At 54.3% G+C, this 16,535-nt stretch overlaps 2 protein-coding genes across 2 annotated transcripts in view; one reads left to right on the forward strand and one right to left on the reverse strand.

Moving 5' to 3' along the window:
- The first annotated feature begins 45 nt into the window (after positions 1 to 45).
- On the forward strand, positions 46 to 8,151 carry SYNGR4 (synaptogyrin 4). The gene is made up of 4 exons (XM_007463438.1): positions 46 to 138; positions 6,133 to 6,370; positions 7,538 to 7,677; positions 7,918 to 8,151. The coding sequence occupies exons 1-4, from the start codon at positions 46 to 48 to the stop codon at positions 8,149 to 8,151; spliced, it is 705 nt and encodes a 234-aa protein (XP_007463500.1).
- Positions 8,152 to 11,391: 3,240 nt separating this feature from the next.
- The window catches only part of KDELR1 (KDEL endoplasmic reticulum protein retention receptor 1), a 7,059-nt gene continuing 1,915 nt past the window's right edge, over positions 11,392 to 16,535 (reverse strand). The window contains exons 4-5 of the mRNA XM_007463300.1: positions 12,785 to 13,037; positions 11,392 to 11,730 (exon numbers count right to left, since the gene is read on the reverse strand). Coding sequence (XP_007463362.1) covers positions 11,696 to 11,730; positions 12,785 to 13,037 — 288 coding nt within the window. The 3' untranslated portion in view covers positions 11,392 to 11,695. The remainder of the gene's footprint in view (positions 11,731 to 12,784; positions 13,038 to 16,535) is intronic.

Below are 16,535 nucleotides of genomic sequence, written 5' to 3' on the forward strand. Positions count from 1 at the left end.
ATTCCTGCTCCGGCCTCCCAGGGCCTGGGCAGGAGAACAGCAGGCATGCACATCCCAGAAAGCCTCCAGGACCTGGCCGACAGTGAAGCCGTGCAGTTTCTCAAGAGGCCAAAGACGATCGCGCGGATCTTTGCAGGGGTGAGGCCCTCCTGTAGCCCGGCTGCCCCGTGGGTGACAGGAAGCAGGTGTCTCACCTCCCAGACCCAGTGCAGAGAGAGTAGGGGGGAAAGAAGGGGTTAGATGGGGAAAATGAAGCCAAAGGGAGCTCATAACAAAAGTCACCCTTTACTGAGCATCTAACTGTAGGCCCTGCGCTATTCTGAGCACTTATTAACTCTCCTGGGAAGAAACAGCCCTGCAAAGTGGGTGCTATGGAGCCCCATTTTTGAGAGAAGAAAACTGAGGATCAGAGAAAGTTAAATAATTTTTTTAAGGCTGTGCTGTCCGATTTGGTAACCACAAGCCACATGTGGCTATTCTAATCTAAACTAAATAAAATATTCAGGGAATTCCCTGGCAGCCCAGTGGTTAGGACTCTGCATTTCCACTGCAGGCGGCCCGGGTTCGATCCCTGGTGGAGAAACTAAGATCCCACAAGCTGCATGGTACGGCCAAAAAAAAAAAAAAAAGAAAGAAATCATTCCTCAGTCACAGTGGCCACATTTCAGCCTGGCGGCTCTCATATTGGACAGTAAGGATCTTGAACATTTTCGTCATGGTGGAAGGTTCCATTGGACAGCGTTGATTAAGTTCACACAGTAAGAGGCAGGGAATCAGACTGGGGTCTGTGAGATGCCAGAGCCCATTCATTTCCACCTCTCAGACAAGGGACCAGGAGAGGAGCAGGGGCTGGGGCCTCTGGGGGGAAAGACGCACAGAGGTAGGAAGAGAATAAGAATATGTAATGTAGACCTAAGATGCCAGAGGGTAGGTGGTCACTATGTGCCAGGCACAGTGCCAAGCAAGGGATTTACCTGCATTCATTTCATCATTACCGCATTCGCGAAGAGTCAAGACACCTGGGGTCAGATCCTCATTCAGCCCCCGACTTTGCTGTGTGACCTTGAGCCCATCACTACTCCTCTCTGGACCTCAGTGCTTGAGGAGTTAAAGCTGTGACTGTGGGCTTTACGCTGTGCAGCCTCCACGGCACTCCTCTGACAGAGTTGGGAACCGAGGCCCAGGGAGATGATGAGATTTGATCGGGGTCAGGAGAGTAGGTGGGGGATGCCTGGGATTGAATGCAGTGTCCTATTCCAGAAGGATCCATCCGGCCTGACTGAGAATCCTGATTCGACCACATGGTCTCCATGTAGAGCGACATCCTGCCCTGCTTGCCTGGGTTGGTCCTGGCGTAATTATCAGCGGCACCTCCTTTGATTCTCAAAAGTGCCCCATTTTATTTGATAACTTCCCTGGTGACCCCAGGTCTGTGTGACCTTGAGCAAGTGACTTGATTTGTCGGAACCTCCACACCCTCCTGTGTATAGTCCTTCCCGCTCACCAGGAAAGACTGTGTGTGAAAATGAAATCAAGGCCCCTAAACTGATTAGCGTGTGCCTGGCAAGTAGCCATCTTTCCTTCGCTAGTGATTATTATTGGGACCAACTTGTGATCGAGGAGAGAAGGATGGGTTTGGGGGCCAGAGGGTGGTGGGGACTCGTGTCCATCGTCGTTCTCACCCAAAGGAAGAGGTGAAAAACGCATTCCACATCCCAGTTCCAAGTCCCTCGCTGGCCTCGCTCTTCGGCTCCTCACCACGACCCTATGGCGTGAGCATCATTACACCTGTTGGACCCAAGGGGAAACTGAGGCTCACAGAGGTTGAGCGACTTGCCCAAGGACGTCACCCAGCTGGAGAGCGAGTCAGAAGGATGCACAGGCTTGGCTTCCGATGCTTCAGAAGGAAGGGCGGGTGGCAAGGGAGAAGGGGGTGGGGAAGGGCTGGGGGGAGGGGCCTCCGACTGTGCCAGACGTTTCAGTCACGGACTTTGCCTGCCACCTCCCTCCTCCCTCCCGCCCGCCCTCCCCTCCTTCCCCCTGACCCAGCTCCTCGGCAGGGAGTCTCTGGGCAGCTGGTCCTCCCATCCTTCGTCCTTCTCACGGCTGCCTGCCAGCTGGTGCCATAACTAATGAATCTTTGCTCCCTCCCTGGGGACAGGCCAGGAGGGGTGTGGAAGGAGGTCTGCCTCGGGCTTCAGAGGCTTAGGGTCTCTCTGGCCCAGCCAAGCCCCCTTCTTGCTTGTCCAAGGTTTTTTGGGTCAGTGGACAGACAGCCCGCGGGCCTGGAAGTCAGGGGGGCTGGATTCCAACCCCCTCCCCCCATGACTAACCTTGAGAGGACGCTTCCCCTCTCTGGCCAGTCATGAGAATTGACATCAGGGCCAGGCGTCTTTGCAGCACAGAGACAGACTGGGAAACTGAGGCTCCAAGAGGTGAGCAGTTTGCCCAAGGCCAGCCACACAGCTGTCGGAGTCAGACGCGGCTGGCTCTTTCCACTGCACAGTCACGGCTTTCGATTTATCACCTGTGAAAGGGCGATGGATTAGTAACCGCGACCACGCGGGGCCCCCGGGGCTGCAGGGAGGGGGCGAAGGTAAAATGAATCCGGGCTCAAAAATGATCAATGGGCCTTCCCGTCCTTGACCTGGCTCTGCCTCGGACCAGCAGGGCAAGACGCTCCCCTTCTGCGGACTCAGTGCTGCAGCCCTGAAACGGAACGGATGTGAATACCCTCCCTTAATGCTGAAGTGCTGGACAAAAAGAGGGACTAGTCATTATTATTGTTATTATCTGTTCTTTTTATTCAGAGAAGGCAATTAAGGCAAAGGAGAGAAGAGAATGGACAGGCCGTAGAGTTTAGGGGTCCATCCTCTGCCTCTCCCGTCCCCACTCTGAAGGGCAGCGCAGGAGCAAAAAAGAAGGGCCAAAGTCATTCACTCTTTCAACACATTTGCAGAGGTCCAGTCTGGTGCTGGGTGCTTGTTGTAGAGAGAAGGGGCCCACATGCACCCTGTCCGGGAGGAATTCAAATTCTAATGAATTACCTTCCCCTTGTCTCTTCCCTCCCTCCTGTCCGCAACACTACCACATCCAATCAATCACCAAGTCCAGTGTTGCGTCCTAAATATCGCTGGCTTCCCCAGAGCCCTGGCCTCAGCCTTTCTGCCTGGGCCCTCCCATCCATCATGACCAGGGAGATTTTCTCTAACTCCCTGTCTGACGCTGGCCATCCTCTGCTCAGAACCCTTCCATGCATAAAATTAAGTCCAAGCTAGAAAGTTAATTTTTGCCAGGGCTCCCAAGTCCAGGCCCCTTGGTGTGGTGTTCAAGGCCTCAGAGGGTTTGTGTTTGTGTTTCCAGCCTGTGTTTGTGTTTCTTGCCTGTGTTTCCAGCCTCACCTCACACCAGATCCCTCAGATGAGATCTGTCTCCAACCCCTGCAGGAGCTTCTCTCTGCAGCATCTGGCATTTGCACACATGGTTTGGCCTGCCTGGAATGCCCTTCCTCCTGTCTGCCTGCAAAACTCCTCATTCTTTTTTTTTTTTTTTAAGTTTTATTGGAGTATAATTGATTATAGTTGACGTTGTGTTAGTTTCAGGTGTACAGCAAAATGAATCAGTTATACCTATACATATATCCACTCTTTATTAGATTCTTTTCCCATATAGGCCATTACAGTCTATTGAGTAGAGTTCCCTGTGCTATACAATAGGTCCTTATTATCTATTTTATATATAGTAGTGTGTATATGTGAATCCCAAACTCCCAATTTATCACTCCCCAAAACTCCCCATTCTTTAAGGTGCAGTTCAGGTCTCACCTTACTTCTTCCTAAATCCGGCCCCCTGACTTCAGTTCCTGCTCAAACCTTGACTGTCTCCCTGAGCGTAGGCCCCAGCCTCCTCCCCAGACTCCCAGCCTCCAGTCTCACTCACTCCAGTCCACCTCTGCATGGCCCCACAGGGCTCTTCATACACCCGGAGCTGACCCTGCCCCTCCCCTGCTCTCAGCCATTCCATGGCTCCCTACTGACCCCCAGACAAGATCCCACTCCATAGCCTTTCTCACCCTGCAGCATTCCTTACAGGCCTCACCGCATCCAGAAAGCCCTCCTGGACCAGCTCCCACCCCCATCACATACACACACCGGTTCCTTCCATATCTGGTGTGGCCCCTGCCACGCTGCATTGTGACCATCTGGGACAAATCGCTGGGGCTTCAGATCGTCACTGAATCTCATTGATGGGAACCTCTGCCCTCGGGGCTTCTGGTCCAGCCGGTGGCAGCATATACAGCAGGGGTTAAAGCAGATTCAGGAGCCAGACAACTTGGGTTCAAATCCAGGCACTGCCTGTCACTAGCTGACTGACTTTGGGCCACTCTTCACCCTCTCTGTGCCTCAGCTCCATTATCTAAAAAAACGAGGGTGTTAATAGTGCCCGCATCCTAGAGTGGTTGTAAGGATGACACAGGCTAGTGCTTGTGGAGTACATCAGTGGTTTCATAAATGAACAGGGTTAGGTGGACAGTGGTACCCCTGTGTGCTATGTGCAGTGTGTGCACAGACAAAGGTGACAGGGCTAGCATATCGGTGAGGCTGCATTTGCTTTTTTTTTTTAATTTAATTTATTTATTTTTGGCTGTGTTGGGTCTTCGTTGCTGCGTGCGAAGACCTAGTTTCTCTAGTTGTGGAGAGCAGGGGCTACTCTTCATTGCAGTCGCAGGCTTCTCATTGCGACATCTTCTCTTGTTGCGGAGCCTGGGCTCTAGGCACACAGGCTTCAGTAGTTGTGGCACACAGGCTCAGTAGTTGTGGCACACAGGCTTAGTTGCTCCACGGCATGTGGGATCTTCCCGGACCAGGGCTCAAACCCATGTCCCCTGCATTGGCAGGCGGATTCTTAACCACTGTGCCACCAGGGAAGCCCTGCATTTGCTTTTTTTTTGGCTGCGCCGTGTGGCATGTGGGATCCTAGTTCCCCAACCAGGGATCGAACCCGTGCCCCCTGCAGTGGAAGTGAGGAGTCACCACTGGACTGCCAGGGAAGTCCCAGGCTGTATTTGCTTTTAAAAAAAAAAAAAGCCTTGGGAGTTCCCTGGTGGCCTAGTGGTTAGAATTCAGCTCTTTCACTGCCGTGACCCAGGTTTGATCCCTGGTCAGAGAACTGAGATCCCACAAGCTGTGTGGCGTGGCCAAAACAAAATATATTTAAAAAAAAAAAAAAAGCCTTGAAGCAAAAGGTGAATGTTCATTAGGTACTGAGTGTTTATTACACTTCTCTCTGTACGTTTCTGTGTCTTTGGAATATTTCACAAATTCCTTTTTTTTTTTTTGCGGTACGCGGGCCTCTCACCGCTGTGGCCTCTCCCGTTGCAGAGCACAGGCTCCCGACACGCAGGCTCAACGGCCATGGCTCACGGGCCCAGCTGCTCCAGGGCATGTGGGATCTTCCCGGACCGGGGCGCGAACCCATGTCCCCTGCATCGGCAGGCGGACTCTGTGCCACCAGGGGAGCCCCCCCACAAATCCCTTTTTTAAAATGGAGAGGAATTAGTGGAGCTGGGAGAGAGGAGGAAGAAGTGGCTGCCAGAGGGAAAGACGAAGGCAGAGAGAATCAACAGGACAGCAGATACTTATTGCGCTCTCTTCCCGAATCCCGGGCATGGTGCATTTCATATTGGTACTGGGGTTTGGGGGCAGAAGGCGAGCGTGAGCGAGGCAGGGGTGAGTGGTGGGGGAGATGAGGGGCTGGGACTCTGTCCTTGGGGTGCTAGGGAGCCATGGGGGTGCGGGGCTGGGAGCTGGGAGGGGCAGGCTGTGGAAAGAGCCCCTGGGGGGCCGTGTGGGGAGACCAGGAGGCAGGGAGGCCGGGGAAGAGGCTGGGGCAAGGGCCCAGAGGGGAAGATGAGGCCTGAGCTGCGATGGAGGACAGGGGCCGAGGAGCAGTGCGAGGATGGCTCTGGGAAGCTCTGCGGACGTGACCGGGAGGGCGGGGTCAGAACCACCGGGAGGGCGCACGGCAGAGCCCCCACGCCCAGTGATGGGGACCCGCCCGGGAGGATGAGCAGGCCTGGGGAGGCGCTGAGCGCCGCCCCGGCCCCGGGGGGCCTCCGTCCCGCACCCACAGGTCTTCTCCCTCATCGCCTTCTCTTCCCTGCTGACTGACGGCTACCAGAACAAGACCAACTCTTCGCAGCTGCACTGCGTCCTCAGCAGCAACAACGCGGGCTGCAGCTTCGCTGTGGGAGCTGGCCTCCTGGCCTTCCTCAGCTGCCTGGCCTTCCTCGCCCTGGACGCCCATGAGGGCCTCATCACCAGCAGCCGCTTCAAGACGGCCTTCCAGCTCCTGGACTTCATCCTGGCCGGTGAGCCCCCCGGGCACTGCCCTCGACCACCCAGCCGGCCCCGACCGTCCTCCACACGTGACCCAAAGCTTTGCCCCTCACTTCTCAAAGCTCTTCTGCGCCCGCTGTTTCCTCCCGGGGAATCATTGCCCATCCCTTAGACTCAGGGTAAGGGTCATCTCTTCTGACCCCCAGACCAGTTCTAGAAGCCTCTCTCCTGCCCAGCTTTTTCCTCGCATTCACCTCCCTTCTTCACAACCTTTCTTGAAAAGCCACCGGTGGCAGTGGCCAGCGGTAGGGTGCAGAGCGCAGTCAGACCCAGGTTTGAATTCTCACCTCTGGCGCCTCCTCAGTGTGTGGGTTTTCTCCCCTCTCTGAGCTTCTGTAGAAGCTGGGATGAAAACTCCCACCTTCAGGGTTTTTCTGAGGATGAAGTTCGAGAAAGGACTCCTGCAGTGATGTTGACATATCCCCTGGGCATATCCCCTGTGTCACCTGTATCACCGCTTCAAGAGCTCCCCATGCCTGTCTCATTTCTTCCTCAGAACCACCCAAGGAGGGAAGTCCTGTTCAGATTCCTATTTCACAGAGGAGGAAACTGAGGCTTGAGGAGGTTGTGTAATGGCTGCCGAGTGGCAGATCCAGGCTTCCAAGCCAGGCCTGGCCTCCTAACCAATGCCGAGCACCCTAGATAGAGCCTGGCACACAGTAAGCGCCAAATAAATGCTCGTTCCTTTTCCTCAGACCCCAGGCTCCTCCCTCTCCTTTTCTGCACCTGCCCAGTTCCAGCAACTTAGGGCTGGGAGGGCCCCTAAAGGTCACCGAGTCCAGTGCTGTCCAAGAGAAGGTTCTGTGAGGATGGGAATGTTCTGTGCCTGGACTCTCCAACACAGGAGCAATGGACCACGTGTGGCCGCCGAGCACTTGAAGTGTGGCCAGTGCCACCAAGGGGTGGAATTTTTTTAAATTCTATTTTAATCGATTGGAATTTTTGATTGAGTGAAATATAAAAAGCTGCAAGTGGCTGGCGAGCCCCGTAGTGGACGGCACACCCCACTCCAGGGGTTGTTTTGCGGCCGGCTGGGAGGGAGAGGCCACGTCAAGACCTGAGGCCCCAGCCACCCTTCCTGAGCCTCTCTCCCCAACTCACGCCCCCCCCGCCCCTCTTCTCTCCCTTGACCCCCCCAGCCCTCTGGGCAGGCATTTGGTTCGTGGGATTCTGCTTCCTGGCCAACCAGTGGCAGCATTCGCTGCCCAGACAGTTCCTCCTGGGGAGCAGCAGTGTCAAGGCCGCCATCACCTTCGCTTTCTTCTCCATCCTCGTCTGGGTGAGGAGCCTCCTCCCTGCAGGGCGGGGTGGTGTGAGTTAAGAGGCCTAGAACCTTCCACCCAGCTCCCCAGGACCTCCGCAAGCCCCTTTTGTGACCTTGGGCAAAGAGGGAAGGAGGCGCCCCTTCCTCCCAGCAGACGCAGCCCAGTGTGGGCATCATCCAGTGAGCTGTGGCACAGCTCCCGCCTGGGCCGACCCCACCCAAGCCAGCCTCCAGCTCACCCTCCTCTGCCCACAGATACTCCAGGCCTACCTGGCCCTCCAGGACCTCCGAAATGATGCTCCGGTCCCCTACAAGCGCTCCCTGGACGACGGCAGCGTGGTGGTGACCTCTCTCTCCCCGCTGTCCGCCACCAGCCCTGTCAACACGCCCACCACCGGTCCCCACAGCCTGAGCTACACCAGCTCCGCCCTGTCCCCCCATCTGACCACTCCGAAGGCCCCCCGCCTCACTATGATGCCCGACACCTAGACAGCCTCATCCACACCAGTAAAGAGAGACTCCTCCCTCCAGAAGGGTTTCTGAAAACTGCCCTCTGTCCTTCTCATATCTCTTTCTCTCTAGTCCCTCGAGTGCCCAGGGGAGGGGGGAAATCCTATGGGGTCTCCTCAGGGGTCTCTGTAGCGGGCCCCACTTCCGACCCACCTCCTGGACTGTCCCTCTGGGCGCCACCTTGATAGCTAGGGGCGGCGACGGGAGGGAAACCCTTTTTTCAGGCCTGTGACACAGCGAGCCCTTCACTCCTTGCACTGGCCACGGGAGGGAGGCACGAGGTGCCCCACTGTACAGCTGAGGAAGCTCAAGTTCAGAGACAAGATGCTTCCGCCCAAGGAGAGGGCTCTAAGGAGAACCAGGGCCAACACTGGGACCGGCCCTGTCTCCAGGGCCCACATCCTTTAACTCACCCCAGATGACAAGGGACCCACTCAGACCCATGCCGTGGGAGGAGTGGTTAAAGGAACAGGGGATGGCAAGTCCATGACTGAGGTCAGGGGAGATCCTTGTCTTCAAATATTTGAAAGCTTGTCTTAGGGAGCCCCCAAACTAATCGGGGACTCGTGCTTGGGCCACAAAACGCTCCTGCCTGCAGGGACCCAGCAAGTAACTCCGGTGGGTGAACCACCCATGAAGCAAGTGGTGGGGCAGGGGCCGAGTCTGGGAAGGGGCAGCCTTCACTCAGCACCCAGCGTTCAGTACCACAGCCCAGGGGTGTCCAGAGCAGCGCTGTCCAGGACTTTCCTAGTGGCCTGGCGGTTAGGACTCCACGCTTCCACTGCAGGGGGCACAGGTTCGATCCCTGGTTGGGGAACTAAGATCCCACATGCCATGATGCAGCCAAAAAAAACAAAATTATAGAGCAGCGCTGTCCAATGGAAACAAAGTGTGAGCCATGGGGGGCAGCATTTAAACTTGCCAGCTGGCCACGTGAAGAAAAGTAGAATGAAACAAGTGAAATGAATTTTCATATATTTTATTTAACCCAGTATATCCAAAATATGATCATTTTAACATGTCATCAGTATAAAAAATTACTAGCCAGGTAGCTTACATTCTACTGCACTAAGTTTTTGAAATCCTTCACCTAATTTACAAGGACAGCACATCTCAATTTGGGGTCACCACATTTCAAGTGCTAATGGTCACCATATTGGATAGTGCCGCTCTAGAACCTTCTAGTTTTTCTAGAACAACCGGACATCCGTTTCTTTTTATGTGGAATTAGTTGGCAAGGAATACAAAAAAAAAGCTTAATGTTATGCTGGCCAAACCAAACACACCCACACAGGGGCCACAGTGGCTGCAGAGCATTCATTTACAAACTGGGAAAAGCTGTGTGAGTTGTGGGGAGGCAAATGTGGGCTCCGTGGTCCCCTTTTTTGGTTTCCTGTGTGGCAGTGCTCAGTGCTCAGGGTGCACAAAGAAGTAGGCCGTGGTCCCTGTGGGCACTGGAGGAAACGGCAGTCATGCGGTGGAGTGGGCAGGGTTCCGGCATGGCAAACGGGAGGACCCAGAGCTCTGATCCTCTCTCTGTCACTAGCTGGATCACCTGGAACGTGTCACTGAATCTCTCTGGGCCTGAGCAGGGCTGGCTGTCAAACTAGAGACTTGGACCAGATTTACATTGATGGTTTGAGGGCTGCGTTCAGAGAGGTGCCCCCTCCCGACCCTGCTCCTGCATTTTCCATATGAGGCTTCTGGACAAATTCCTCTAAACAGAAGGTCCGTTGGCTTAGCTTACAAGAAAGAAAAAAACCTTTGAAAAACCCCACAGCAGTGGCTAAACATACAGGATCCAGCAGCAGGAAGCCAGGGTACCAACCCCACCCCTGTGGCTCACCCAGCTAAGCCTCGATTCCCTCCACAACAAAGTGAGGGTGCTCTGAGGGTCCCACGAGCTCACCCGTGTAACGCACATTGCCTGGCGCTTATGAGACGCTCGGAAACGCCAGCTACCTGCCTCCTGAAGCTTCCAGAGCCATCCTACGGCAGAACTGGAGGCGGCTAAGGAAAGTCTCAGCAGACATCTAGGGCATTTGGCGAAATCGGGGCAAAACTCCAAAAGGTTACAAGGGCCAAGCAAGTAAACCAAGTGAAGGAAACAGGCCAGGTGTGAAGCCAATCTGGAGGGAAACACGGAAAAGATTTGACTTTCCTTTGAACTTCACAAAACCACAAAACAACAGCGTCAGCCCAGTAAGAGATGGTATCAACCCCTCAGCCAAGTCCTGGGGACTCAGTGGTGGAGGGAGGGGAAACTCATGTCCCAGCCATTCACTCCAGCCATCTGCTGCCACCCAGACACAAGGACCCGGCATTGTCAAATTGATGGAGTTTTTTTCAAGAGAAACCAGAAATCCCGATTTTAATGTGAAAATCTGGTTTTTAAAGGCTGGCAACCAATTCCATTTTTTTTTTTTTTAAGAAAACATAAAGCAGTTTAATACAATACAAAATGATGGGGGGACGGGGGCTGTCCCTTGGTGACTTTCAAATCACAGGCTCTTGGAGGTTGTCCTCTGCAACCCTTAGATTAGGGAGAATTGTCAGGGAAGTTCTATGCCAAGATAAGAAGAATCTTCGAGATTTTTTTCCTCCACAACCTCTTCCCTGGTGGAGTCATGAGGAGTCAGGGTGCAGCTCAGAGTCTCAGGAAGCCCAGTTTCTCATCTCCCTGCTCCTCTCAGGCCTGGATCGCCTGCAGATGGCAGATGGGATAAAGCAGAAGCAGAGAGAGGGGTCGGGGTGCCGGGCGGACCCCACAAATGCCAGAGAGAGGGCAAGGAGTAGCCAAAGAGAGGCATCGTTTTCCTCAGTTTATTTCAAGAGAACAAAGAATCAACCATCAATTCTGTACAAAAACATGGCCATAGAGCCACGGTGACCCTTGGGCCAACCCCCTTCCCATGCGCCCCTAAATTGCCAAAAAACAAGGACATGACCAAAAAACCCAAACTCTGGAAAAAATTATTATGAAAAATTAGGGGAGAACTTCCCTCCCCTCTTCCCTCTCCCCAGTGCAGAAGTTTGTGGGGGCGGGGGCGATGGGAGGTTGTGTCCATGACAACGGTGGGAGGTCTGGCAGGCGGGTGTCGGCAGATTTAGTGTTTGGCAACCAGTGGGGCTGAAGGGTTAGGATCCAGAAGGAAGCCAGGGGGCTCGGGGGAGGGAAAAGATCTCCAACCCCGCCGTGCCCCACAGGACACTCGAAAACAGTTTATAAAAATTGGGGCCAGAGAGTAGAAAAGAAAGGAGTCATCAGAATCAAAACCTAAATAGTGGAAAGATTTTTTTTTTTTTCTTCTCTAAAAGGCAAAAAAACTACAAACAGCCCAGGTCCTGAGCTGCCCCAAGACTTGGGTCCTCCACTGCCCCCTGAAACCTGGCAGGAGCAGGGCTGGGGAGTACCGAGAGGTGGGTTCTTAAAAAAGTTCCCCTGGATGGGAAGGCTCTTCGTCTTTCGTCGCCTTCCTCTGCCTCTCACAGCTGCCCTGAAGCGGGATGGCGAGGAACAGGGCTACGCCGGCAAACTCAGCTTCTTCCCCTTGAGGACTGGGGGGAGAGAAAGGGGAGCGGGCATGAGCAAGGGGTCCCTCGCGGAGGGGAGAGCCTCCCACGCCCACAGCAGGGGCTTGGATGCTGGGCTGGGCAGAGATGCAGGAGGGGCAGCCCCAGGACTCCGGATTATCAGCTGGGGGTGGGGCCTGGGACCAGGCTCCCGGCCTAGGGGCTGAGCCATGGAGCCCCGGACGAGGCCCCATTTCCCCTAATGCTGGCTGCTCCCCTTCCATCCTGGAAGCGCTGGAGGCCTTGGCTCTCGGGGGCGCTGGGGTCAGAGGGCCCGGCAGGGCTGGCTGGGCGAGACCACCCGCTTCTGCCCTCCCAGCCTTAATCCTCAGGGGGCGTGGCTGCCTTCGGCCTCTGTCCTCCTGTCTCCTCTTCCCTTCACACTGACTGACTGAACTTCCAAGGTCTTTGCTTTAATCATCGTCTCTAAAAGGCCTCCCCCCACCACACCCTCTCCATGTAAAGTAACCCCCTCACCCTCCACCATTGTTCACCAACACGTCCCTGGTTTCTTTCTGTCACTGCCCTTCTCACTGTCGGCAATCATCTCTCTTGTTTATTCACCACCTCCCCCGACTACAATACAAAGGGAGAGGAGGGCCTTGTCCATCTTTTCTCCTAAGCTTGTATCCCCAGAGCCTAGCCCCGGCCAGGGACATAGAGAGTGCTCCAGAAATTTGTTGGTTGAATGAATGAATGAATCTTGGTGGGCCTGAGTCCCTGAGGGTAAGGACAGAGGTCCCTGAGCAGAGAGGAGGCCCTCCCTTCTCTGAGCGCTGCGGGGGCCTGGGAGACGGGAATTCTGGATCTGTCACGGGTGTGAGACTGAAAGACTTTGGATGTGGAACCTTGGGGCAGGAGGAGGGCTTAGGACACATTCCAAGAGAGGAAAAGTCAGAGGCCACCCCTGCCTGCCCCTCTCTTTGTCCTGTCTTCCCTCGAGGGATACAGGGCTGGGGAGATGAAGCTGGGGCCCCAGGGAGGGTGGGAGCTGGGGCAGGAGCAGGCTCCCTACCAGCCGGCCCCCCACGCCGGCTACCTTTGGTGATGTAGAGGTAGAAGAAATCACAGTAGAGGACCGTCTGGACCAGGCCTGCCACGATGGCGATGAGGTCGAAGAAGCCTTCGAAGTGGTAGCGCCAGATCCAGTTGAAGAGATAGAGCGTGCGGTAGACACCCAGCGCAAACAAGTAGTGGCTGGTGATGGTCTCCGCCTCGCCTGTCTTGCTCACCATGAACAGCTGCGGCAGGATGGCCACGGACTCCAGGTAGATGGAGAAGGTCCAGAGGATCTGCGGGGAGGCCGGGGCGTGGGAGCAGAGGGCAGGACGAGGAGGGGACAGGGCAGAAGAGAAGGGTGAGGATGGCGGACATTGTGGTTACAGGTGCAGTGATGTTGGAGAGTGGGTGACAGGTACCACAATGCCTGCCGGGCACTCACTGTGTGCCAGACACCGCTTTCCTGCCCCACCTGTATTCTCTCGTTTAATCCCCACGATGACTCCATGAGGGAGGTACTATTATCAGCATCCCCTTCTTTTTTTTTGTTTTTTGGTTGTGCCGCAAGTCTTGAAGGATCTTAGTTCCCTGACCAGGGAGGAAACCTGGGCCCCGGCAGTGAAAACACCAAGTCCTAACCACTGGACCACCAGGGGATTCCCAGCATCCCCTTCTACCGATGAGGAAACTGAGGCCCAGAGAGGGTAAGAGACTTGCCCAGGACGTGGCTAGGAAGCGGCAGAGCTGGGATTTGAACCAAGGGTTCTGAGCCGGTGTTTGTGAGCACTTTGAAATTACACCCCTCCCAAGGGCAGCCCAGGTTGGGATCTTGGCTGTGAGATGTCCCTTCTATGAGATCTTGGGCAAGAGACCCAGATTCTCGGAGCCTCTGCTTCCTCACCTCTAAAATGGGGATGATTTTGGGAATTCCTTGGCGGTCCAGTGGTGAGGGCTCCGTATTTTCACTGCTGAGGGCCCAGGTTCAATCTCTGTTTGGGGAACTAAGATCCCACAAACCATGTGGCACAGCCCTGCCCCCCACAAAAAAGGGGATGATTTTCCTGCCCTGGTAGGGGCGACATTCAATTGCAATCTTTAGAGACATAAATCAGACTGTGTCACTCCCTGGCTTAAAACCCTCTTGTAGTACTTCTTATCACATCCAGAATAAAACCCAAGTTCCTAACCTTGGCCTTCAAGGCCCTCCTCGATCCAGCTTCATCTTCTACTCCCTCCCCTCGCCCTCCAGGCTACAACTACCTGGGGGTCCTCCAACACACCATGCTCCTTCCTGCCCCAGGGCCTTTGCACTTGCTGTTCCTTCAGCTCTTCCCCCAGACAGTCACATTCTGCCTCTTCCACCTTCCAATCTCAGCTCATCAGTCACCTCCTGAGAGAGGTCCTCCCTGACCATCCTTCCCCCTGGATGGTCACATCCCCTGTCTTATCTTCTTCCTGGCAGCTCTGACCAGACTGTGAGCTCCGTGAGGTCCAGGAGCCTACATCTTGGGCACCCTGTGGGCCCAGCACCTGGCACAGTGCCTGGCACATATTTGATGCCTGGATGAATGCATGAGCGATTGGAAGCAAGGTCCCCAAGTGCTTGTCACAGGCCACCATTTAGAGAGCAGTGACAAGCATCATTCGTGAGCAGGACAGGGCATCACAGGAGGGAGAGACAAAGAGATGGCAAGCAGCTGTCAGCCCCTTTTCAGTCCTCAGCTCCCTGAAAGTCCCACCTGGGGTGAGTTGTGATCTGTAGACCCACCGAAACCTCCGCTCAGACAACAAAGCCAGCTGGCAGGTGTGGTTCCTCCTGGGTTGTTTGGTTTGTGGGAAGGAAGTGGGGACCTTCAGGATGTATTCCTAAGAACTGACGTTTATATAGCATTTACTACATCCAAGGCACTGTTCTCTGCACCTTATGGGTATTAACTGGCTTATGCCTTAACCCTATGAGGTAAGTCCTATTGTTATCCCCCTTATACAGATGAGGACACTGAGGCCCACGGGATCAGTAACTCGTCCAAGGCCACACAGCTAAGATGTGGGTGGAAACAGATTCCTACCCAGGCAGCTAGACTTCAGGGCTTGTTCCCATAATTATATGGGATATCAGGTTAGTTGAGGCTCTCGGGAAACATACCCATTAAACTGATACATACCGATTGTTAGCCTTGGGGAGTAGAATCATGACGTAAGAGGAGAGAGAAGGTCTATTGCATTTTACTTTATCTATTTGTGACGTCTGAATTTTTAAAGAATTGTTTCCTTCTATGATTAAAAAATAATTTTTCAGCATGCACCTATTGATAGCATGGGCTTTGAAAGCAGGCAGACCTGGGTTCAAATTCTGTGAGGTCTCCCCTCTGAGCCTCACCTCAGTCCTCCAGGAAATAGGGATGAGTATGCCCACTTCCTCAAGAGGCCGACGGATCAGACGGGATGATGACGGATTTGGAATGGCCAGCTCAGAGCAGGACACACAACTGGTGCCAATACTCTGCACAAGTGACCTCCCCCGCTCTGAATGAGGGAACCACACAAGCTGGAGTCAAGAATGCTGGGTCCTGTTCCAGCCTCCTCCACCTAGAGCAAGCCCCACTGCCTTCCCCCAGCCTCGGTCTCCCCATCTGCAAAATAGGCCCAGCTCAGTGGGTGCTCCATGCAAGGTGATGCTGATGATAAATTTGCAAAGTCCAGGCCCTGCAGCCAAGCTTGGGGTTCCTGCCACAGTGCAGTGCAGCCTCCCTCTGACATTTCTGGGACCACTGGGTCAAAGTCACACTCAGTCAGATTTGTCTAGCCTGCAGGTTGCTTTTAGAAATAGATCTGGAATCTGTAGCCAAAACTGTAAAGTGAGATCCCTCAGGAAAACTCCTGAACTGTGGCTTGTGTTGAAAACATCATCACATCTGGCTGCTCAGTGGCGGCTTGCAGAATCTTAGTTCCCCAACCAGGGATCGAACCCGTGCCCCCTGCCTTGGACGTGTGTAGTCTTAATCACTGGACTGCCAGGGAAGTCCCAGGGCCAGCTTCTTACAAGGCAGGAGTGAGTGGTCCTGGGAGAGGAAAGACTGCTCTGAATTTGATTCCTGCCAGCCCCAGGAGGCAGATCACAGATTTAGCAAAGGCCCTCTCAAAATTCCTCCCAGGAATCTGTACAGGTCCCACCAAAATGCCATGCAATAAAAACCATGACAGCTAACGTTTAGGAGTAAAAGGATCCACATGGTCCTAAACACTGCAAGCACTGAACAAACATGGACCGCACTTCCTACCTACTGCCAGACACTGTGCTTTACCAATATTAACCCCTCATCAGAGCCTATGAAGTAGGAACTGATTATCCCCATTTCACAGACAAGAAAACTGAGGCACAGAGAAATTACATGACTTGCCCAAAGTCTCACAGCTGCTAAGTGGGCTTCAAATCCCAGTTCTCTGGTTCTAGAGTCTCTGTGTCTAACCACTATGTGATGCTGTCTAATCTCAGTAAATCCTCACAAAAAATGACCTGATCTCGACTTTACAAATAGGGAAACTGAGGCACAGAAAGTTCAAGTTCCATGCCCAAGGTCATGCTAATAGAAAGTAACAGATCCAGGGCTTCCCTGGTGGCGCAGTGGTTGAGAGTCCGCCTGCTGATGCAGGGGACATGGGTTCGTGCCCCGGTCCGGGAAGATCCCACATGCCGTGGAGCGGCTGGGCCCGTGAACCATGGCCGCTGGGCCTGCGCGTCCGGAGCCTGTGCTCCGCGGCGGGAGAGGCCACAGCAGTGAGAGGCCCGC

Source organism: Lipotes vexillifer, unplaced genomic scaffold (assembly GCF_000442215.2).
Source record: "Lipotes vexillifer unplaced genomic scaffold, Lipotes_vexillifer_v1.1 scaffold802, whole genome shotgun sequence".
Classification (NCBI taxonomy): Eukaryota; Metazoa; Chordata; class Mammalia; order Artiodactyla; family Lipotidae; genus Lipotes; species Lipotes vexillifer.